Below are 16,089 nucleotides of genomic sequence, written 5' to 3'. Positions count from 1 at the left end.
TGCCAGTGGTGAATGAATTTCCTGATGTGTTCCCTGAAGAGTTACCCGGTCTACCACCTGATAGAGAAGTTGAATTTGTAATTGATGTGATCCCCGGAACAACTCCTATATCAATGACACCGTACAGAATGGCTCCAGCGGAATTAAAAGAGTTGAAGGCGCAGTTGCAGGAGTTATTAGATAAAGGGTTCATCAGACCGAGTATGTCGCCCTGGGGTGCACCTGTCTTGTTTGTGAAAAAGAAGGACGGTTCTTTAAGACTGTGTATAGATTACAGGCAGTTGAATAAGGTAACGGTAAAGAATAAATATCCTTTGCCTCGTATTGATGATCTGTTTGATCAGTTGAAAGGTGCTGCAGTATTTTCCAAGATAGACCTTCGATCTGGGTATTATCAGTGAAAGTTAAAGAGTGTGATGTGCCGAAAACTGCCTTCCGAACTCGATATGGTCATTATGAATTTTTGGTGATGCCATTTGGTTTAACCAATGCTCCTGCTGCTTTTATGGATTTGATGAATAGAATTTTTCAGTCATATTTGGATAGATTTGTGGTTGTGTTCATTGACGATATATTGATTTATTCAAAGACAGAGTCCGAACATGCACAACATCTAAGGATTGTATTACAGACTTTGCGGGAGAAACAGTTATATGCGAAATTCAGCAAATGTGAATTTTGGCTTCAGGAAGTTGCGTTTTTGGGTCATATTGTATCAGCTGATGGAATAAGAGTGGATCCAAGTAAGATAGCGGCAGTGGTAAATTGGAAAGTTCCAAAGAATGTTACTGAAGTACGGAGCTTTCTAGGATTGGCAGGTTATTATCGCCGATTTGTCAAAGATTTCTCAATGATTACCTTACCGTTGACTCGATTACTACAAAAGAATGTTGAATTTATATGGTCAGACGAATGTCAGCAGAGTTTCGATCAGTTGAAAAAGATGTTGACAGAGGCTCCAGTGTTGACTCAACCAGAATCGGGCGTACCGTTTGTAGTATATAGTGATGCGTCTCTGAGTGGTTTGGGTTGTGTACTTATGCAGTCAGGAAAAGTGGTGGCATATGCTTCCCGACAACTGAAACCACACGAGAAGAATTATCCTACACATGATTTGGAATTGGCAGCGATCGTGTTTGCTTTGAAGATATGGAGACACTACTTATATGGTGAGAAATGTTATGTGTATACTGATCATAAAAGCTTGAAGTATTTAATGACTCAGAAAGAGTTAAATTTGAGACAGAGACGATGGTTAGAGTTGCTGAAAGATTATGATCTTGTCATTGACTATCACCCAGGGAAAGCAAATGTCGTAGCAGATGCACTTAGTCGGAAATCATCATTATTTGCATTACGGGCATTGAGTGCTCATTTATCTATTAATGAGGATGGTTCTGTACTAGCAGAATTAAAGCTAAACCTGTGTTCTTTCAACGGATTCGGGAATTACAAGATGAAGACCCAAAATTGATGCTAAAACGACAGATGGTTCAAAATGAGTTAAGCTCAGAATACTCCATTGATGAAAATGGTATGTTATATTATCGTAATAGAATATGTGTTCCAAATAATTTAGACTTGAAAAATGATATTTTATCAGAGGCTCACAGTAGTATGTGTTCTATTCACCCGGGGAGTACAAAAATGTATTGTGATTTGAAGAAAATGTATTGGTGGCCTGGAATGAAACAAGAAATCTGTGAATATGTAGCAAGATGTTTGATTTGTCAACAGGTGAAAGCTGAGCATCAAGTGCCGACAGGGTTGTTACAGCCCATTATGATTCCAGAGTGGAAATGGGAACATGTCACGATGGATTTTGTATCTGGATTACCAGTAACTCCGAAGAAGAAAGATTCGATATGGGTAATTGTTGATCGGTTAACTAAGTCGGCACATTTTATTCCAGTCAGAACAGATTATCAGCTTGAAAAGTTAGCGGAGTTATATGTGTCTGAAATAGTGAGGTTACATGGGGTACCGATATCTATTATTTCGGATCGAGATCCGAGATTTACCTCGAGATTTTGGAGTAAATTACAGGAGGCTCTGGGCACCAAATTAAATTTCAGCACAGCTTTTCATCCCCAGACAGATGGGCAGTCAGAGCGAGTGATTCAGATTTTAGAAGATATGTTAAGGTGTTGTATACTTGAGTTCGGCGGCAGCTGGGAAAGGTATTTACCTTTAGCCGAATTTGCTTATAATAATAGTTATCAAACTAGTATTAAAATGGCACCGTTTGAAGCTCTGTATGGAAGAAAGTGTAGAACTCCATTATATTGGACTGAATTAAGGAATCGAAACTGGTGGGAGTGGACTTGATTCGGGAAACTGAAGAAAAAGTTCGTATTATTCGAGATTGTTTAAAAGCTGCCTCCGATCGGCAAAAATCATATGCAGATTTGAAGAGAAGGGATATAGAGTTTAGTGTGGGTGATCGTGTATTTTTGAAAGTGTCACCGTGGAAGAAAGTTTTGCGGTTCGGCAGAAAGGGAAAACTCAGCCCACGATTTATCGGGCCGTATGAAATCATTGAAAGAATAGGTCCGGTAGCTTATAGATTGGCTTTGCCCCGGGAACTTGAAAATATTCATAATGTGTTTCATGTGTCTATGTTGAGACGGTATAGATCAGATCCATCACATGTAATTCCTCATACGGAAATGGAGCTCCAACCTGACATGACTTATTCAGAGGAACCGGTGAAAATTTTAGCTCGGGAGGTTAAAGAGTTGAGGAATAAACGTGTACCACTAGTTAAGGTGTTATGGAATCGACATGGATCTGAGGAGGCAACCTGGGAAACGGAGGAATTGATGAGATTTCAGTATCCGAATTTATTTCCAGGTACGAAATTTCGGGGACGAAATTTCCTAAAATGGGGGGGAGAGTTGTAATAGCCTGAATTTTTAGTGGTGTCGGAATGGTGATTCGAGATCACTAAATCTGACAAACGAGTAGAAAATATTATAAATTTAGTAAGTATAAGTTAAATGTGAAGTTAGGAAAATTTTTGAAATAGTGAATAGTGTACTAGGAATAAATATTAAAATAATTAAAATAAAAAAAAACGAGGTATCGAGACCTCGAAGATTTTAAACCGAGCCATAAATATTTTTAGAAATATTTATAGAGTGTCATTGAGTTGGTATTAAAGTTTCGTTAGAAAATTTTAACGTTTGGATAGTTAATTAACTAAAAAGGACTAAATTGGGAATAGTGTAAAATTTGTTAAATTGTGATTAAATAGCTTAAGTGACTAAAGTGGAGGGATTTAAAAGGCTATTAGACCCAAATTATATGGGCTGGACGGTTGGGTAAGAAAAATCAGCAGAATGTAAGGAGAAACAGGGGCAAAATTGGAAACTTAACAAATTAAACATTTAAAACAAAGACAAAAGTGAAAAATCTAGAGATCTCTTCACAATTTATCAGCAAAAACGCCATAGGAGGTCTGGAATAAGCTGGTTTTTCATATTTTTGAATCATGTAAGTTTAATTCTTGATTATTTCTTCTAATTTTTGTGATTTTGATACTTTTACAATTAGGTCCAACTAATTATTTCATTAGTTTTTGATTCCATGGCTGATTTTGAAAGTTACCATTGATTAGTGTTGGATTTTTATGATGAATAAACATGAAATTGAAGCTTTAATTTTGTTATATGATGATTTTATTAAGTAATTTTGATAGAAATTGATTTTAGGGACCTAATTGTGAAAAAGTTGGGAATTAAGGTTTGGTGTTGCGGTTTTGAGTATGAAAGGCTATGTAGTAGTCTAAAATAGTTGGAAAAAGGTGTTAATTGAGAAAAATTAGATCAATTGAGGGGTTAATTGAGTAGGGATCAAATTGTAAAAACTGTAAAGTTTGGGGTAAAAGTGTAACTTCGAAAATTAAAGGGCATAAATTGTGAAATGAATTAGAATTGAATTAAATGCTGATGAATGAATAAATTTGCATTTTAGATCGAGAACCTGAAACAAGTCGAGGAAAAGAAAAAGTAGCCGATTAGTCCCTGAACTTTTACAAATTCTGCAATCGATCCAGGTAAGTTCATATGGCTGAAATTTAATGATTAAATGTTAATTTCATGAATTATACAATGTATGATGAAATGTATTTATTGTTGAAATGAGAATAAAATAAAAATGTGAAAATCGAATAAATGATCAAATTAAGTGGAACACCGGATTTGAGTACTTCTGATCAAGAAACAAAGTGATAAGTGGCTACACTTATCTGATCAAGAAACAAAGTGATAAGTGGTTACACTTATCTGATCAAGAAACAAAGTGATAAGTGGTTACACTTATCTGATCAAGAGACAAAGTGATAAGTGGCTACACTTATCTGATCAAGTGATAAAGTGATAAGTGGTAGCTTCAGCTACACTTATCTGATCAAGTGGCAAAGTGATAAGTGGTAGCCTAGCTACACTTATCTGATCAAGGACAAGTGATAAGAGGTCATATGTCAAAGTGAAAGTGAAGTACTCAATTTTCCGTAACCGTTCCTTAATTTTGATCAAGGATGGTAAGTGACAAATGGGCCCAAAGGAATTATGGTAAAAGAATAAGTAGTAGTGAGTTTATACCAAGGAACTCACCAAAGATTGTGGTTGACAGGTAAATTTAGTAATGGTGTATATTGTATAAGTGTACAAGTGTTTGGTAAGATTTATGTTTTATGCCTATGAACTTACTAAGCTTTTCTATAAGCTTACATGTGTGTGTTTATTGTTTTTGTAGATTAACGTATTTATACATTCGGAGGATCGGATCTACATCAAGAATCACACTATCCAGATATACTCCGGTAGTTTATGTTAAGCAACTTTTTGGATTTATATGGCATGTATAGGGAATTGAAGTGAAAAGTAAATTTGAATGTTATGGTTGCGTTAGATATCGAAATATATACATGTTTTTAGTTTGAAATGGTTGATTGGTTGAACTTCATTAGTATTTAAATGAAGTAGATGAAATACTGGAATTGGTTGTGATTTGAAATTTGCAGGGAAGGTTAGACAATTATAAAGGGGTTATATTGAATTTTTTTTAAAAATTGCAATGGAGCAGTTCTTGGACAGCAGCATTGATGTAACTTTTAAAAATCACCAAAAATAGTGGAAATAGAATTAGAAGTTGAGTGAGATATGAAATTAAAGCTGAAAGAGTCTACTTTCATATAAAAGAAGTGGAGTAAGCAAAAGAATTATATACTTTTAGATATTTGAATTTTAGTGAAACAGGGCAAGAATGTTTTTGAAGTCCCCTGTTCTGACTTTAGAAATTCATTAAAAATTGTACAGAAGGAATTTTGAGTTATAATTTATATGTATAGACTCCTTAATGAGTCTATTTTCAGTAGAAATAAGTTTAATCACCATATGAAGCCTTTAATAAGAGATAATTAAATTTTAGTGATGAGTGGTTAGGATAGTCGATTAGTGAAACAGGGGAGACTTCAACTAATAAACTGTACTAATTGGCTAAAGAAAAAATTCTGAAAATTTATGATGAATAGATATATGAGTCTAGTTTTATGGAAAATTTACGGATCTAAATTTCGAGTTTTTTAGCTTGAATTATAATTATTTTAGTGACTGCTGTACAGGAGGACAGCTTTATTATGAATGATGAAATTAAATTTGAAAGTAAATTTTTATGCCCCGAACTTTTAAGTTAAGTCAAGTAACGCCTCATGCTCGACTCCGGCCATGGTCTCGGGTAAGGGGTGTTACATGGTAGGTTAATGATTTACTTCCACAGTATATTTCAAATTCACACATGATTTTGGATTTTCATATCTTTTACAGATAATCACATAGATTCATAAGAAAATCAGGATAGCGATATTTCAGCATCTGAAGCTACACAAAGTATCGAAAAATTACAATCCATATAGAATGATATCCATTTTGATAACCTGAGTAGTTTTCAGAACTATCAAATATTTCTCTCTTTTTATATTGTCCTCATTTTCTAATTCATTCACTTTTCCGACCACATTATTATTCTCCCGTACACGAATTTCTGTAACACTACACTCGTAAGCTTATTCAACCAAAATCTCACAAATTTCATTGTAACATTTTACTAATATGGGGGTGAGTGTAGTAAAGCCTCAAATTTATCTTACACATAAATGAACATAACACATACCACCACGAATAGCCAATTCATTACTAAGTTCACATTCTCAAAGCATTTAATAAACATTTGCTTTTAATCACTTTTGTTCTCAACACAAAATTCTAACTCAAATCACTAATTCACAATCAAAATTTCTATATAGCATCATAATCCAAATATCATAACTCATATGCTTGTATAATTATAACATTCATCAATAAAAAAAATGTTTTATTCTTTGATCCATACCTTTATGAGTTTCAACTCATAATCAATACATTTTCACTCAAACATTTTAGTATTTATTTCTATACTATTAGAATTAACTCAGTTGAAAAACATATCTGTCTCATCAAGATAATTTTCGTCATAGAACAATACTGATAAGGGGGTCATGGTGAAGTCATAAATCTTTTAACTTGCTCTCATAGATACATATATATATATGATTTTGTATTCATCATCAATGTAATACCATCATAACCACGTAATTCATTCCAAGCAAATTAACACATCTATTTATTACAAATGTTTTCTGTCACTCACAATTTCACACAACGAATTTACTTACTCAAGCTCAACGTTAATATCTAATTAAATTCCAATACTTTGCTTCTATTTTACTTACCGACATTTGCCAAATTAGAGGACGTCTTACGGAATTGAGTACTTCGTTTTCTCGATGCCATAGTCCAACTATGGTCTTACACGTAATCACAAATCACATACCGATGCCATAGCCCAACTATGGTCTTACACGAAATCACATATCACTTACCGATGCCATAGCCCAGCTATGGTCTTACACGGAATCACATAATCACATGTTCACATGTTGCCATGGTCAAACCATGGTCTTTTCCGTCAATTCATCACATATCACTGAACGAAAGTACTCATTCCTGCGTTCTACTCAATTTGACTTCCAATTCAATTTTTCATACTATTATAATATTCATGGTTTAGACATAAAACAAAATATCTTATTATCTTTAATTTAACAATTAAACATAAGATTCTATCATATGAACATACTAATTTCACTTATTCAAGCAGATGTACATACACACGTTCCATCTATTTAAGTAAATTTGCTTATCATATTCACTTAATCAAATATGTTGAGCACATAGCATTATATAATCACCAACATACTTGGATGAGCTTGTCACAACATAAACTTTTTTTTTTTAACTTATAGTCATCTCTTTTCATACATGAACACATCCATATCACAAATTTTTATACTTACCTTTCCAAATTCCAACATAACGTGAGCATATTTCATTTATCTCAATATCATTTTTAGCATTATCGAAAATAGCTCGATTGAAAATCATCTCTGTCTTAACAAAGCAATTTCGTTAGAGCCCGGAGATATCACATCATCAAGAGTAATAACGTGGCATGTATAGCTAGGCTCACATATGCTACGTTTGGTCCGAGAACCGACTAAACCGTAGCTCTGATACCACTAAATGTAACACCCCTTACCCGTATCCAACACCGGAATAGGGTACGAGACATTACCAAAACACATACACTTGTAAACGTATTTAACCGAGTTATAAAATTTCATCAAAATTAAAACTTTCAAAATAATTAACATGTTTCTATAACTTTTCACAATATATCCTCAAAATATTATAATCATAATAATTAGGGCCTGCGAGACCCGATACATACTCATGCAATTTAATGCTTCATTTCCATTTCATTCAATTCGCAATTTCTCATGCTCATAATTTAAATCATATCACTAGCAATTTCCATTTAATTCACGTACAATTCAATGACATCAAATTCAAAACTAATACGTATTTACCATTTAACTCAATGTTTATTGATTATACCATTCAATAACACATTTATGAAATTCTCAATTTAGCAATGAAAATATCACCTTAGTTTGAATAACAACATCGTCCTGATATAAATACACTACCACTTATCCATTTACTTTAATTCTTTTGGGCCCATTTGTCACTTACCATCCTTAATCAAATTAGGGAACGGTCACGGAAAATTGAGTACTTCACTTTCACTTTGCCATAGTATAACTATGGTCTTACGTGTGATCACTTATCACTTGTCCCTGATCAGATAAGTGTAGCCACCTATCACTTTGTTTCTTGATCAGATAAGTGTAGCCACTTATCACTTTGTTTCTTGATCAGACAAGTGTAGCCACTTATCACTTTGTCTCTTGATCAGATAAGTGTAGCTAAAGCTATCACTTATCACTTTGTCTCTTGATCAGATAAGTATAGCCGAAGCTATCACTTATCACTTTTCACTTGTCACTTGATCAGATAAGTGTAGCCGAAGCTATCACTTATCACTTTGTCACTTGATCAGATAAGTATAGCCGAAGCTATTACTTATCACTTTCCACTTGTCACTTGATCAGATAAGTGTAGCTAAAGCTACCACTTATCACTTTGTCATTTGATCAGAAGTACTCAAATCCGGCGTTCCGCTCAATTTGATCATTTATTCATATATCAGGCTTACCAACATGTGTTAATTCATAAACCATTCATGGTATTATTTCATGCCAAATCATATACTGAATATACCATACACACATACTATGAAACTTTATTTTCACACATGAGCTTAAACCATGACCAATAATGCACAAAAATAAGCATCATTCATATTTCATCGTTTATGAGTTATAATCAAACATATGACCATTTATACACGAATCATTCATATATTTCCCAATTTTCCTCCTCCTCCTCTCCATTCCACATCCTTAATGTGTATAACACACTTAAACAACATTAACCATAATTTCAATATTCACTAACATGTATATTCAAAGCTGTTTATCCAAGTCAGAGTCACTAAATTATTTTTATCCGGAGCTACAGAGCTCCAAATTAAGATCCGTTAATTTTCCCTGAAACTAGACTCACATATCTTCATACCATAAAATTTTCATAATTTTTGGTTCAGCCAAATAGTACAGTTTATTCTTTAAAATTTCCCCTGTTTCGCTGTCTGACAGTTCCGACCACTCTTCACTAAAAATTAATTATCTCATTGTACAGAATTCGGATGATGTTTTAGCTTGTTTCTTCTAAAAATAGACTCATTAAGGATTCTAACCATATAAACTATAAATCATAATCATTTCTGTACAATTTTTAATGATTTTCCAAAGTCAGAACAGGGGAACCAGAATTCATTCTGACCTTGTCTCACAAAATCTATTATATCTCATGATTTACAATTCCATTGCTCACGTCATTTCTTTTATAAGAAACTAGACTCAATAAGCTTTAGTTTCATATTTTATTCATCCTCTAATTCAATCTCTACAATTTTTGGTGATTTTTCAAAGTTACACTACTGCTGCTGTCCAAAACTGCTTTAGTGCAAAATGTTGATTTCCATTTTGCCCCAAATTTCACAGTTTATACAATTCGGTCCTTTCTCAATTAACCCCTCAATTAATCTAATTTTCTCAATTAGTACTTTACTAGACATTATAAGTTGTTACACAACTATTGAAATTCAGAATTTCCACATATAACTCTATCTTCAAACTCTTTTACTATTAGGTCCCAAACATTCACTTTCTATTCAATTCTTTCAATAAAATCAGCATATGAACAATTTAAAGCTCTAATTTCATGCTAAATCATCATATACTTCCAGCACATATTCATATCAACTTTCAACTTCTTTCATAAAATCAAAAACTAATGGATTTAACAAGTGGGCCTAGTTGTAAAAGTCATAAAAATACAAAAATTTCAAGAAATAGTCAAGAATTGAACTTACTTGTAATAAAAATATGAAGAACCAGCTTGAAGAAGCCCTTCCATGGTGTTTTAGCTGATGAGAATTCAGAAAAATGAAGAGAAATCTAGATAATTCCACTTGGGTCCTAACTTTATTAAGCAAATTTTGCAATTTTGCAATTTTGCCCTTAATTCTCCTTACTTTCTTGCTGATTTCATGCCTCTGCCGTCCAGCCCAAATAGACCTTGGGTCTATTTGCCTTTTAAGCCCTCTTCCTTTTATCATTTAAGCTATTTAATCATTTCCCAAAATTTTGCATTTGTTACAATTTAGTCCTTTTTGTTCAATTAATTATCGGAACTTTAAAATTTCTTAACGAAACTTTAATACTAACTTTTTAACACTCCATAAATATTTATAAAAATATTTATGGCTCAGTTTAAAATCCCCGAGGTCTTGATACCTCATTTCGATTCTAATTATTTAATATTTATTTCTAGTGCACTATTCACTATTTCAAAAATTTTCCTAACTTCATATTTAACTTATACTTACTAAATTAATAATATTTTCTACCAATTTGTCGAATTTAGTGATCTCGAATCACCGTTCCGACACCTCTGAAAATTCAAGCCATTACATTTTTTTTTCGTCGGATTTGTGGTCCCGAAACCACTGTTCCGACTAAGCCTAAAATCAGGCTATTACAAGGTACGTATATAATTTCACTGTAAATATGAGGCATAATAATAATAATAATAATAGTAATAATTATTATTATTATTATTATTAAAATTTATTTAGAATGTAATTGTTTTTATTTTTGAATCATGTAGATATGTCGTTGTTTATCTTCGCATGAAAATGATTAATATGTTCGGAATTAGGGATGAAGCTAAAAAATTTATCTTTGAGAAGATCAAAATATAATTTTATTTTTATATGTATTAATTATTTTAAAATTTTAAAGAGTTTAAATTGAAAATTTTTCATTTTTAGGGACCAATATATCATATTTTAGAATGTGAATTTTTTTCAAGGAAACAGTGCACTTTTCTTAAAGCAATAAGTAGGAGCAAAACTAAAAATTTTATTTAAGGATGATTGAAATTAAATTATATAATTTTATATTTTTTAATAATTTATATTGATACTAATTAAGTGTTAAAAAAATGTTAGGTATGGGCCATTGAAAGCTGGATTCATGTTAATGTCATTTTCCTAAAACTTTGGCATCTCCTCCACACCTTTTGAGGGATCTAAAGTCCAAGTTTAGCCATCTCATTTCATTAAATTACACACAAAAATAGTTTGCATTCTATTACTGCTATATCTGTCTATAAGCCAAGTTATTTGATTTGGTTTGAAGATTTATTAAAAGTGAGAGAGTTTGAGCTAATTTTAAAGCCTAATGATTAACTTTAATCACATAAAAGTTAAGTAATAATTTTATCAATATTCTTAAAATATAATAATTAACATCAATTAAAATAAAAAATAATGACAAATTTCAATATTCACTTATAGTATAGTGATAAATTTATATTATAACTCTTATTTATTTATTTTTATTGTATAATCTATTTAAAATTTATATTTGATATAATTAAATATTATATTTGATATCTGTTTAAAATATATATTTAAATTTGTGATAAAAAAATTCAAATTCAAAAAATTACAAAATAAAATATTTTATCCGTTTTTAAAATCTAAATCATGATGTAACCCAAAATACAATGATCATCGCATGGCCTATATCCGTCTAATCAATTGAATGTAAAAATACAATTAAACCCTCGAATCTGTATCCTTTTTATGCTTAAAAAAGGCGCATATATCCGACGCCGTTTTCCCCCTTCTTATCCCGAGCGCCAAACTCATTATAAAAAAGGGAAATCAAAACGGCAAAATCATATCATATTTGTTTTGTTTTTAAATTTCGAATTTCAAAACTCTCAACAGTGTGTGAGCGTGAAAATGGAGGCAAGTTCATTGCCGATCGATTCATGCTCCAAAGAGCACCAAAAGATCTACAGAGATTGGTTCAATATCGCCGATTCAGGTTTCTTCCTTTACTTTCTTTGTTCTTTAATCACTTTCTTTCGGATTTTTTTGTTGAATTTCGAGTATAAACTTTTCTTTGATTACAGATCGAGATGGACGTGTTACTGGAAACGATGCTACGAAGTTCTTCGCCATGTCTAAACTCTCTCGTCAAGAACTCAAGCAGGTAATGATATATTCTTGTTCATAAAAATTAGTCAATCCATTTACTAAATGCTATTATGTTGCTAAATAGAAACTGAGGCCGCGCTTCTATGTCATTGGCCTTTCTTTGAATATATAAATGGATTTTGGAATTACCGTAAACAGTTTACGTATTAGTAAGATTTAATCTTCCTCTAGACTAGGAGAATATTTGTTATAGAAACTTTTCCTTTCATTTGTGGTTTGTTTATGTTTAATTTTGATTTTTTTTGAATTTACGGTTTTTTTTTATGTTTTTCGTTTTCTATCTTCAGATTTGGGCAATTGCAGATTCTAAACGACAGGGATATCTAGGATTGAAAGAATTCATTGTTGCTATGCAGGTTGTATAACGGATTAGTGTCTTTATTTCTAAATAGAGATTTTATGATTTTCTTCTGCTGTGTGATTTAAGTGTTCATTCTTCTTCTGTGTTGGTTTCCAGCTGATATCTTGGGCACAAGCCGGTCATGAAATAACCTTTGATATTCTTAAAAGTTCAGGCAAGTTGCAGATAACAAATTTCTGTGTTGCAAATAACATATTTTTTTATGTTTAATCCATATTGATGGTTCTTTGCTTTATATAGCGGACTTGGAGAATATTGGTCTTCCTGCAATGGAAGGTGTGGATGCTTTAGCAGCGGTAAGGGGTCTTATTTCAGGCTTTCCTAGTTTAATTGCTTGAGTTAAAAGCTCTCATCTATTGTCTTCCCAATTTAATTTCTTTGTTTTTTTTACTTGCTCTCCTCTCTCAGAAGAAAAAGGATTTCGCAACAAATGGTGTGCATGACATTAATGGTTAGATTCTGCCCTATCCTTAAGTGTTTCTTTTTAACGAGATTGTCTGATTGGGATCTAATGAATTAGCTTACTGCCAATGATGCAGGATCTAATCATCATCAAGTTCCAGCATCTGCTAAATGGTTCACCTCAAAGTCCTCCAAAAAGGTTGTTTCTCAGTTCCTTTTTTCCCTTGGTGGAGTTTGTTTTTTCTCTGTATTCTATATTGACTTGCTCTCGGTTCATTGTATCTTTTCCATATTTGTGGCTAACCTTTGTTGCCTATCTGATTTATGACATGTCTCAATTTAACACAAATAGGGTGTGTTTTTCCCTACGTGCTGTTCAAACCTCTAAGTTGTTTGATTAGTTCGTTTTCTCTGTTTATTGCTCAGATACCTCCAAGTGCTGTTACCTCAGTTGTCGATGGCTTGAAGAGATTGTATATTGAAAAGCTAAAGCCATTGGAATCTACCTATCGATTTAATGATTTTGTGTCTCCGTCATTGGTAAGTGAACTGTGCTTCAAGTTGTAACCAAATAGAAAACTGTGCAAACTTGAATTGAATGGTCTATCTGATTTTCTAAATGCAGACAAACAGTGACTTTGATGCTAAACCTATGGTTATGCTGTTGGGTCAATATTCAACCGGGAAAACTACTTTCATAAAACATTTGTTACAATGTGATTACCCAGGTAAGCTAAAGGTATTTATTCCGGTTTTCTTTCCTATGATAAGTTGACTATGATGCGTGCTTGAGCTTTCCATCTTCATTCTATTGTCAGGAGCTCATATTGGACCGGAGCCTACAACTGACAGATTTGTGGTTGTAATGGTACATAAAACCATGCCCAAACTACCTGGTTTTGGAAGTGTATATATATGGATTAATGAGTTCTAAAACTTGTGTTTAGATTGCAATACTAGTTTTATTTATGATATCATTGTTCGGTTACTGTTAGTTTCTTGTAAAATGTTTGATTTCATGTTCTTTTAACCTCAGTCTGGACCTGATGAAAGGAGTATACCCGGCAACACTATTGCTGTTCAAGCAGACCTACCATTTGGTGGATTGACAACTTTTGGAGGAGCTTTTTTATCCAAATTTGAGTGCTCTCAAATGCCACATCCAGTAAGAACTTTTGATTTTTCCTTTTTGTATAAACTAATCTATCACTTATTTTCACTGATATTTTATTATTATGGTTGCAGTTGTTGGATCAAATAACATTTGTGGACACCCCTGGTGTTTTATCCGGAGAAAAACAGAGAACTCAACGAAGTTACGACTTCACCGGTGTTATATCGTGGTTTGCAGCTAAATGTGATCTTATTCTTCTTCTATTCGACCCTCACAAATTAGATATAAGTGATGAATTTAAACGAGTAATTTCGTGTTTACGTGGAAACGATGACAAGATACGGGTTGTCCTAAACAAAGCACACCAAGTTGACACCCAACAAGTACGATATTCTCTCCTTTTGTTCTGTCCGTAGATTATTGTCATAGTAGAACTTAATACATTCATTACAATTAATCAATGTCATTAACAGCTAATGAGAGTTTATGGAGCTCTGATGTGGTCTCTTGGAAAAGTCCTGAATACCCCTGAAGTTGTTCGTGTTTACATTGGGTAAGCTCATTAATGAAATCTCATGTTAACATTTCTTCACCATTTTAGCAATTCTAATCTGCCTTTTCAATTGTTAGCTCTTTTAACGATAACCAAATTAACGAAGCTGATGTTGATCAATTGGGGCAAGACCTTTTTGAGAAAGAACAAGATGATCTTCTCAAGGACTTATTAGACATTCCAAGAAAGGCTTGTGATCGTCGGGTATGTTTTATGCTCTTCATATCAAAATTGCCCTTGCCCTTGTTTGATAATTTACACTCATGCATATTTAGCTATACACATTCTTGTATGGTTGTATGCATTGTTTTTAAAATAGACAGGACTAGCTGGTCGGACTGATTGGACTGGGAATTGGCTACAGTATTCATTAACCAGTGGTTGAACATATTGAATCATTTCTCCATTTTTTAAATTTTTAAATAATTTATTGAACCGGTCTGACTAAAATCCGGTTTTGAAAATCTTGTGTGTTTTGTTAATCCGTATGCATATGATTTTGGACATGCCATATTGCAGATCAATGAATTTGTGAAGCGTGCTAGAGCTGCAAAAATTAATGCTTATATAGTTAGCCATCTCAAGAAAGAGATGCCTAGTATGATGGGCAAAGCTAAAGCTCAACAACGGCTTATTGATAATCTTCAAGATGAATTTGCCAAGGTATGTCTCTCTCTTCGATCTTTTATTATTTCTTTCTCGTTTTGTTGTGGTTAAATTTATGGTTTTGGATCCTATACATTTCTTAAATTTAGAATTTAATTTCACTGGTTCTTCCACTTCCATAATTTACTAGTTAGTGACGGTGTTGAGTAATCAAATTAAAATATCGACATGTTAACACTTAACTAAAGATCTTTATGGGTTAATGGGTTAGGCCGGGTTTAGTTCGGGTTGAACTTATCCATAGGATCAATATATATTTATACTATCTGCTTAACTTATTTTTCAGACTTAATATTCTATTTCAAATTCTCTAAAATTTCGAATAAATTATGGAGCTTGGGTTATTAGTTTGACCTATGAATAAGTATACTAATAACATTATAATTGTAAAGGATCAATTTAAGTATAAAAATTAAATCCTAAAATTTGAACAAAGTAGAGATTAAAACCATAATTTTGACCTTTTGTTTTGACTTTATTTTCACTTTGGTAATTTATTGATGTAATTTTATCTCAAACAGGTCCAACGAGAATACCATTTGCCGCCGGGTGATTTCCCGAGTGTTGAGCACTATAGGGAGGTGTTGAATAATTACAATATAGATAAATTTGAAAAACTGAAACCCAAGTTGGTACAAGCCGTAGACGATATGTTAGGATATGAAATCCCAGAGCTATTGAAGAATTTTAGGAATCCCTATGAATGAAAATGCAGTTGAATTTTTCTTTTTTGACTTTCCCTAAAGGAATATACTTGGCGATTTTCCCCTTTATGTGAGAACCAAGCTTTGTATTTATCTCCGCTTTAAGTGGTCTTTTTAAAGCTTGTTCATATGGTTTCTTGTTTGTGCTGTT

At 32.7% G+C, this 16,089-nt stretch overlaps 1 protein-coding gene across 2 annotated transcripts; it reads left to right on the top strand.

Moving 5' to 3' along the window:
• Nucleotides 1-11,763: 11,763 nt before the first annotated feature.
• Nucleotides 11,764-16,066, top strand: LOC107930439 (EH domain-containing protein 2). 2 transcript variants are annotated; one of them, XM_016862109.2, is made up of 16 exons: nt 11,764-11,965; nt 12,054-12,133; nt 12,426-12,494; nt 12,596-12,653; nt 12,740-12,795; nt 12,908-12,950; nt 13,039-13,100; nt 13,328-13,441; nt 13,527-13,629; nt 13,720-13,769; nt 13,938-14,066; nt 14,147-14,398; nt 14,489-14,568; nt 14,646-14,772; nt 15,088-15,231; nt 15,756-16,066. In XM_016862109.2, exons 1-16 carry the CDS (start codon nt 11,881-11,883, stop codon nt 15,939-15,941), a joined length of 1,638 nt encoding a protein of 545 aa, XP_016717598.2. In that variant the 5' UTR covers nt 11,764-11,880; the 3' UTR covers nt 15,942-16,066. The 2 variants fall into 2 exon arrangements, with proteins under 2 accessions (XP_016717598.2, XP_016717599.2); XM_016862110.2 differs by having other exon boundaries at nt 11,804-11,965; nt 12,911-12,950.
• The last annotated feature ends 23 nt before the right edge of the window (nt 16,067-16,089 follow it).

The sequence above is a fragment of the Gossypium hirsutum genome, chromosome D10 (assembly GCF_007990345.1).
Source record: "Gossypium hirsutum isolate 1008001.06 chromosome D10, Gossypium_hirsutum_v2.1, whole genome shotgun sequence".
In the NCBI taxonomy this organism is placed as follows: Eukaryota; Viridiplantae; Streptophyta; class Magnoliopsida; order Malvales; family Malvaceae; genus Gossypium; species Gossypium hirsutum.
The sequence above is the reverse complement of the archived record's forward strand: the minus strand, read 5'-3'. Positions and strand labels throughout refer to the sequence as shown.

What these genes read in the sequence shown, in the direction of transcription:
- LOC107930439 (XM_016862109.2), top strand. Translation starts at nt 11,881, where the DNA reads ATGGAGGCAAGTTCATTGCCGATCGATTCATGCTCCAAAGAGCACCAA. An exon ending in TGGTGTGCATGACATTAATG is followed by an intron (nt 12,951 to 13,038) that starts GTTAGATTCTGC and finishes CCAATGATGCAG; the next exon opens with GATCTAATCATCATCAAGTT. An exon ending in GCTCTCAAATGCCACATCCA is followed by an intron (nt 14,067 to 14,146) that starts GTAAGAACTTTT and finishes TTATGGTTGCAG; the next exon opens with TTGTTGGATCAAATAACATT.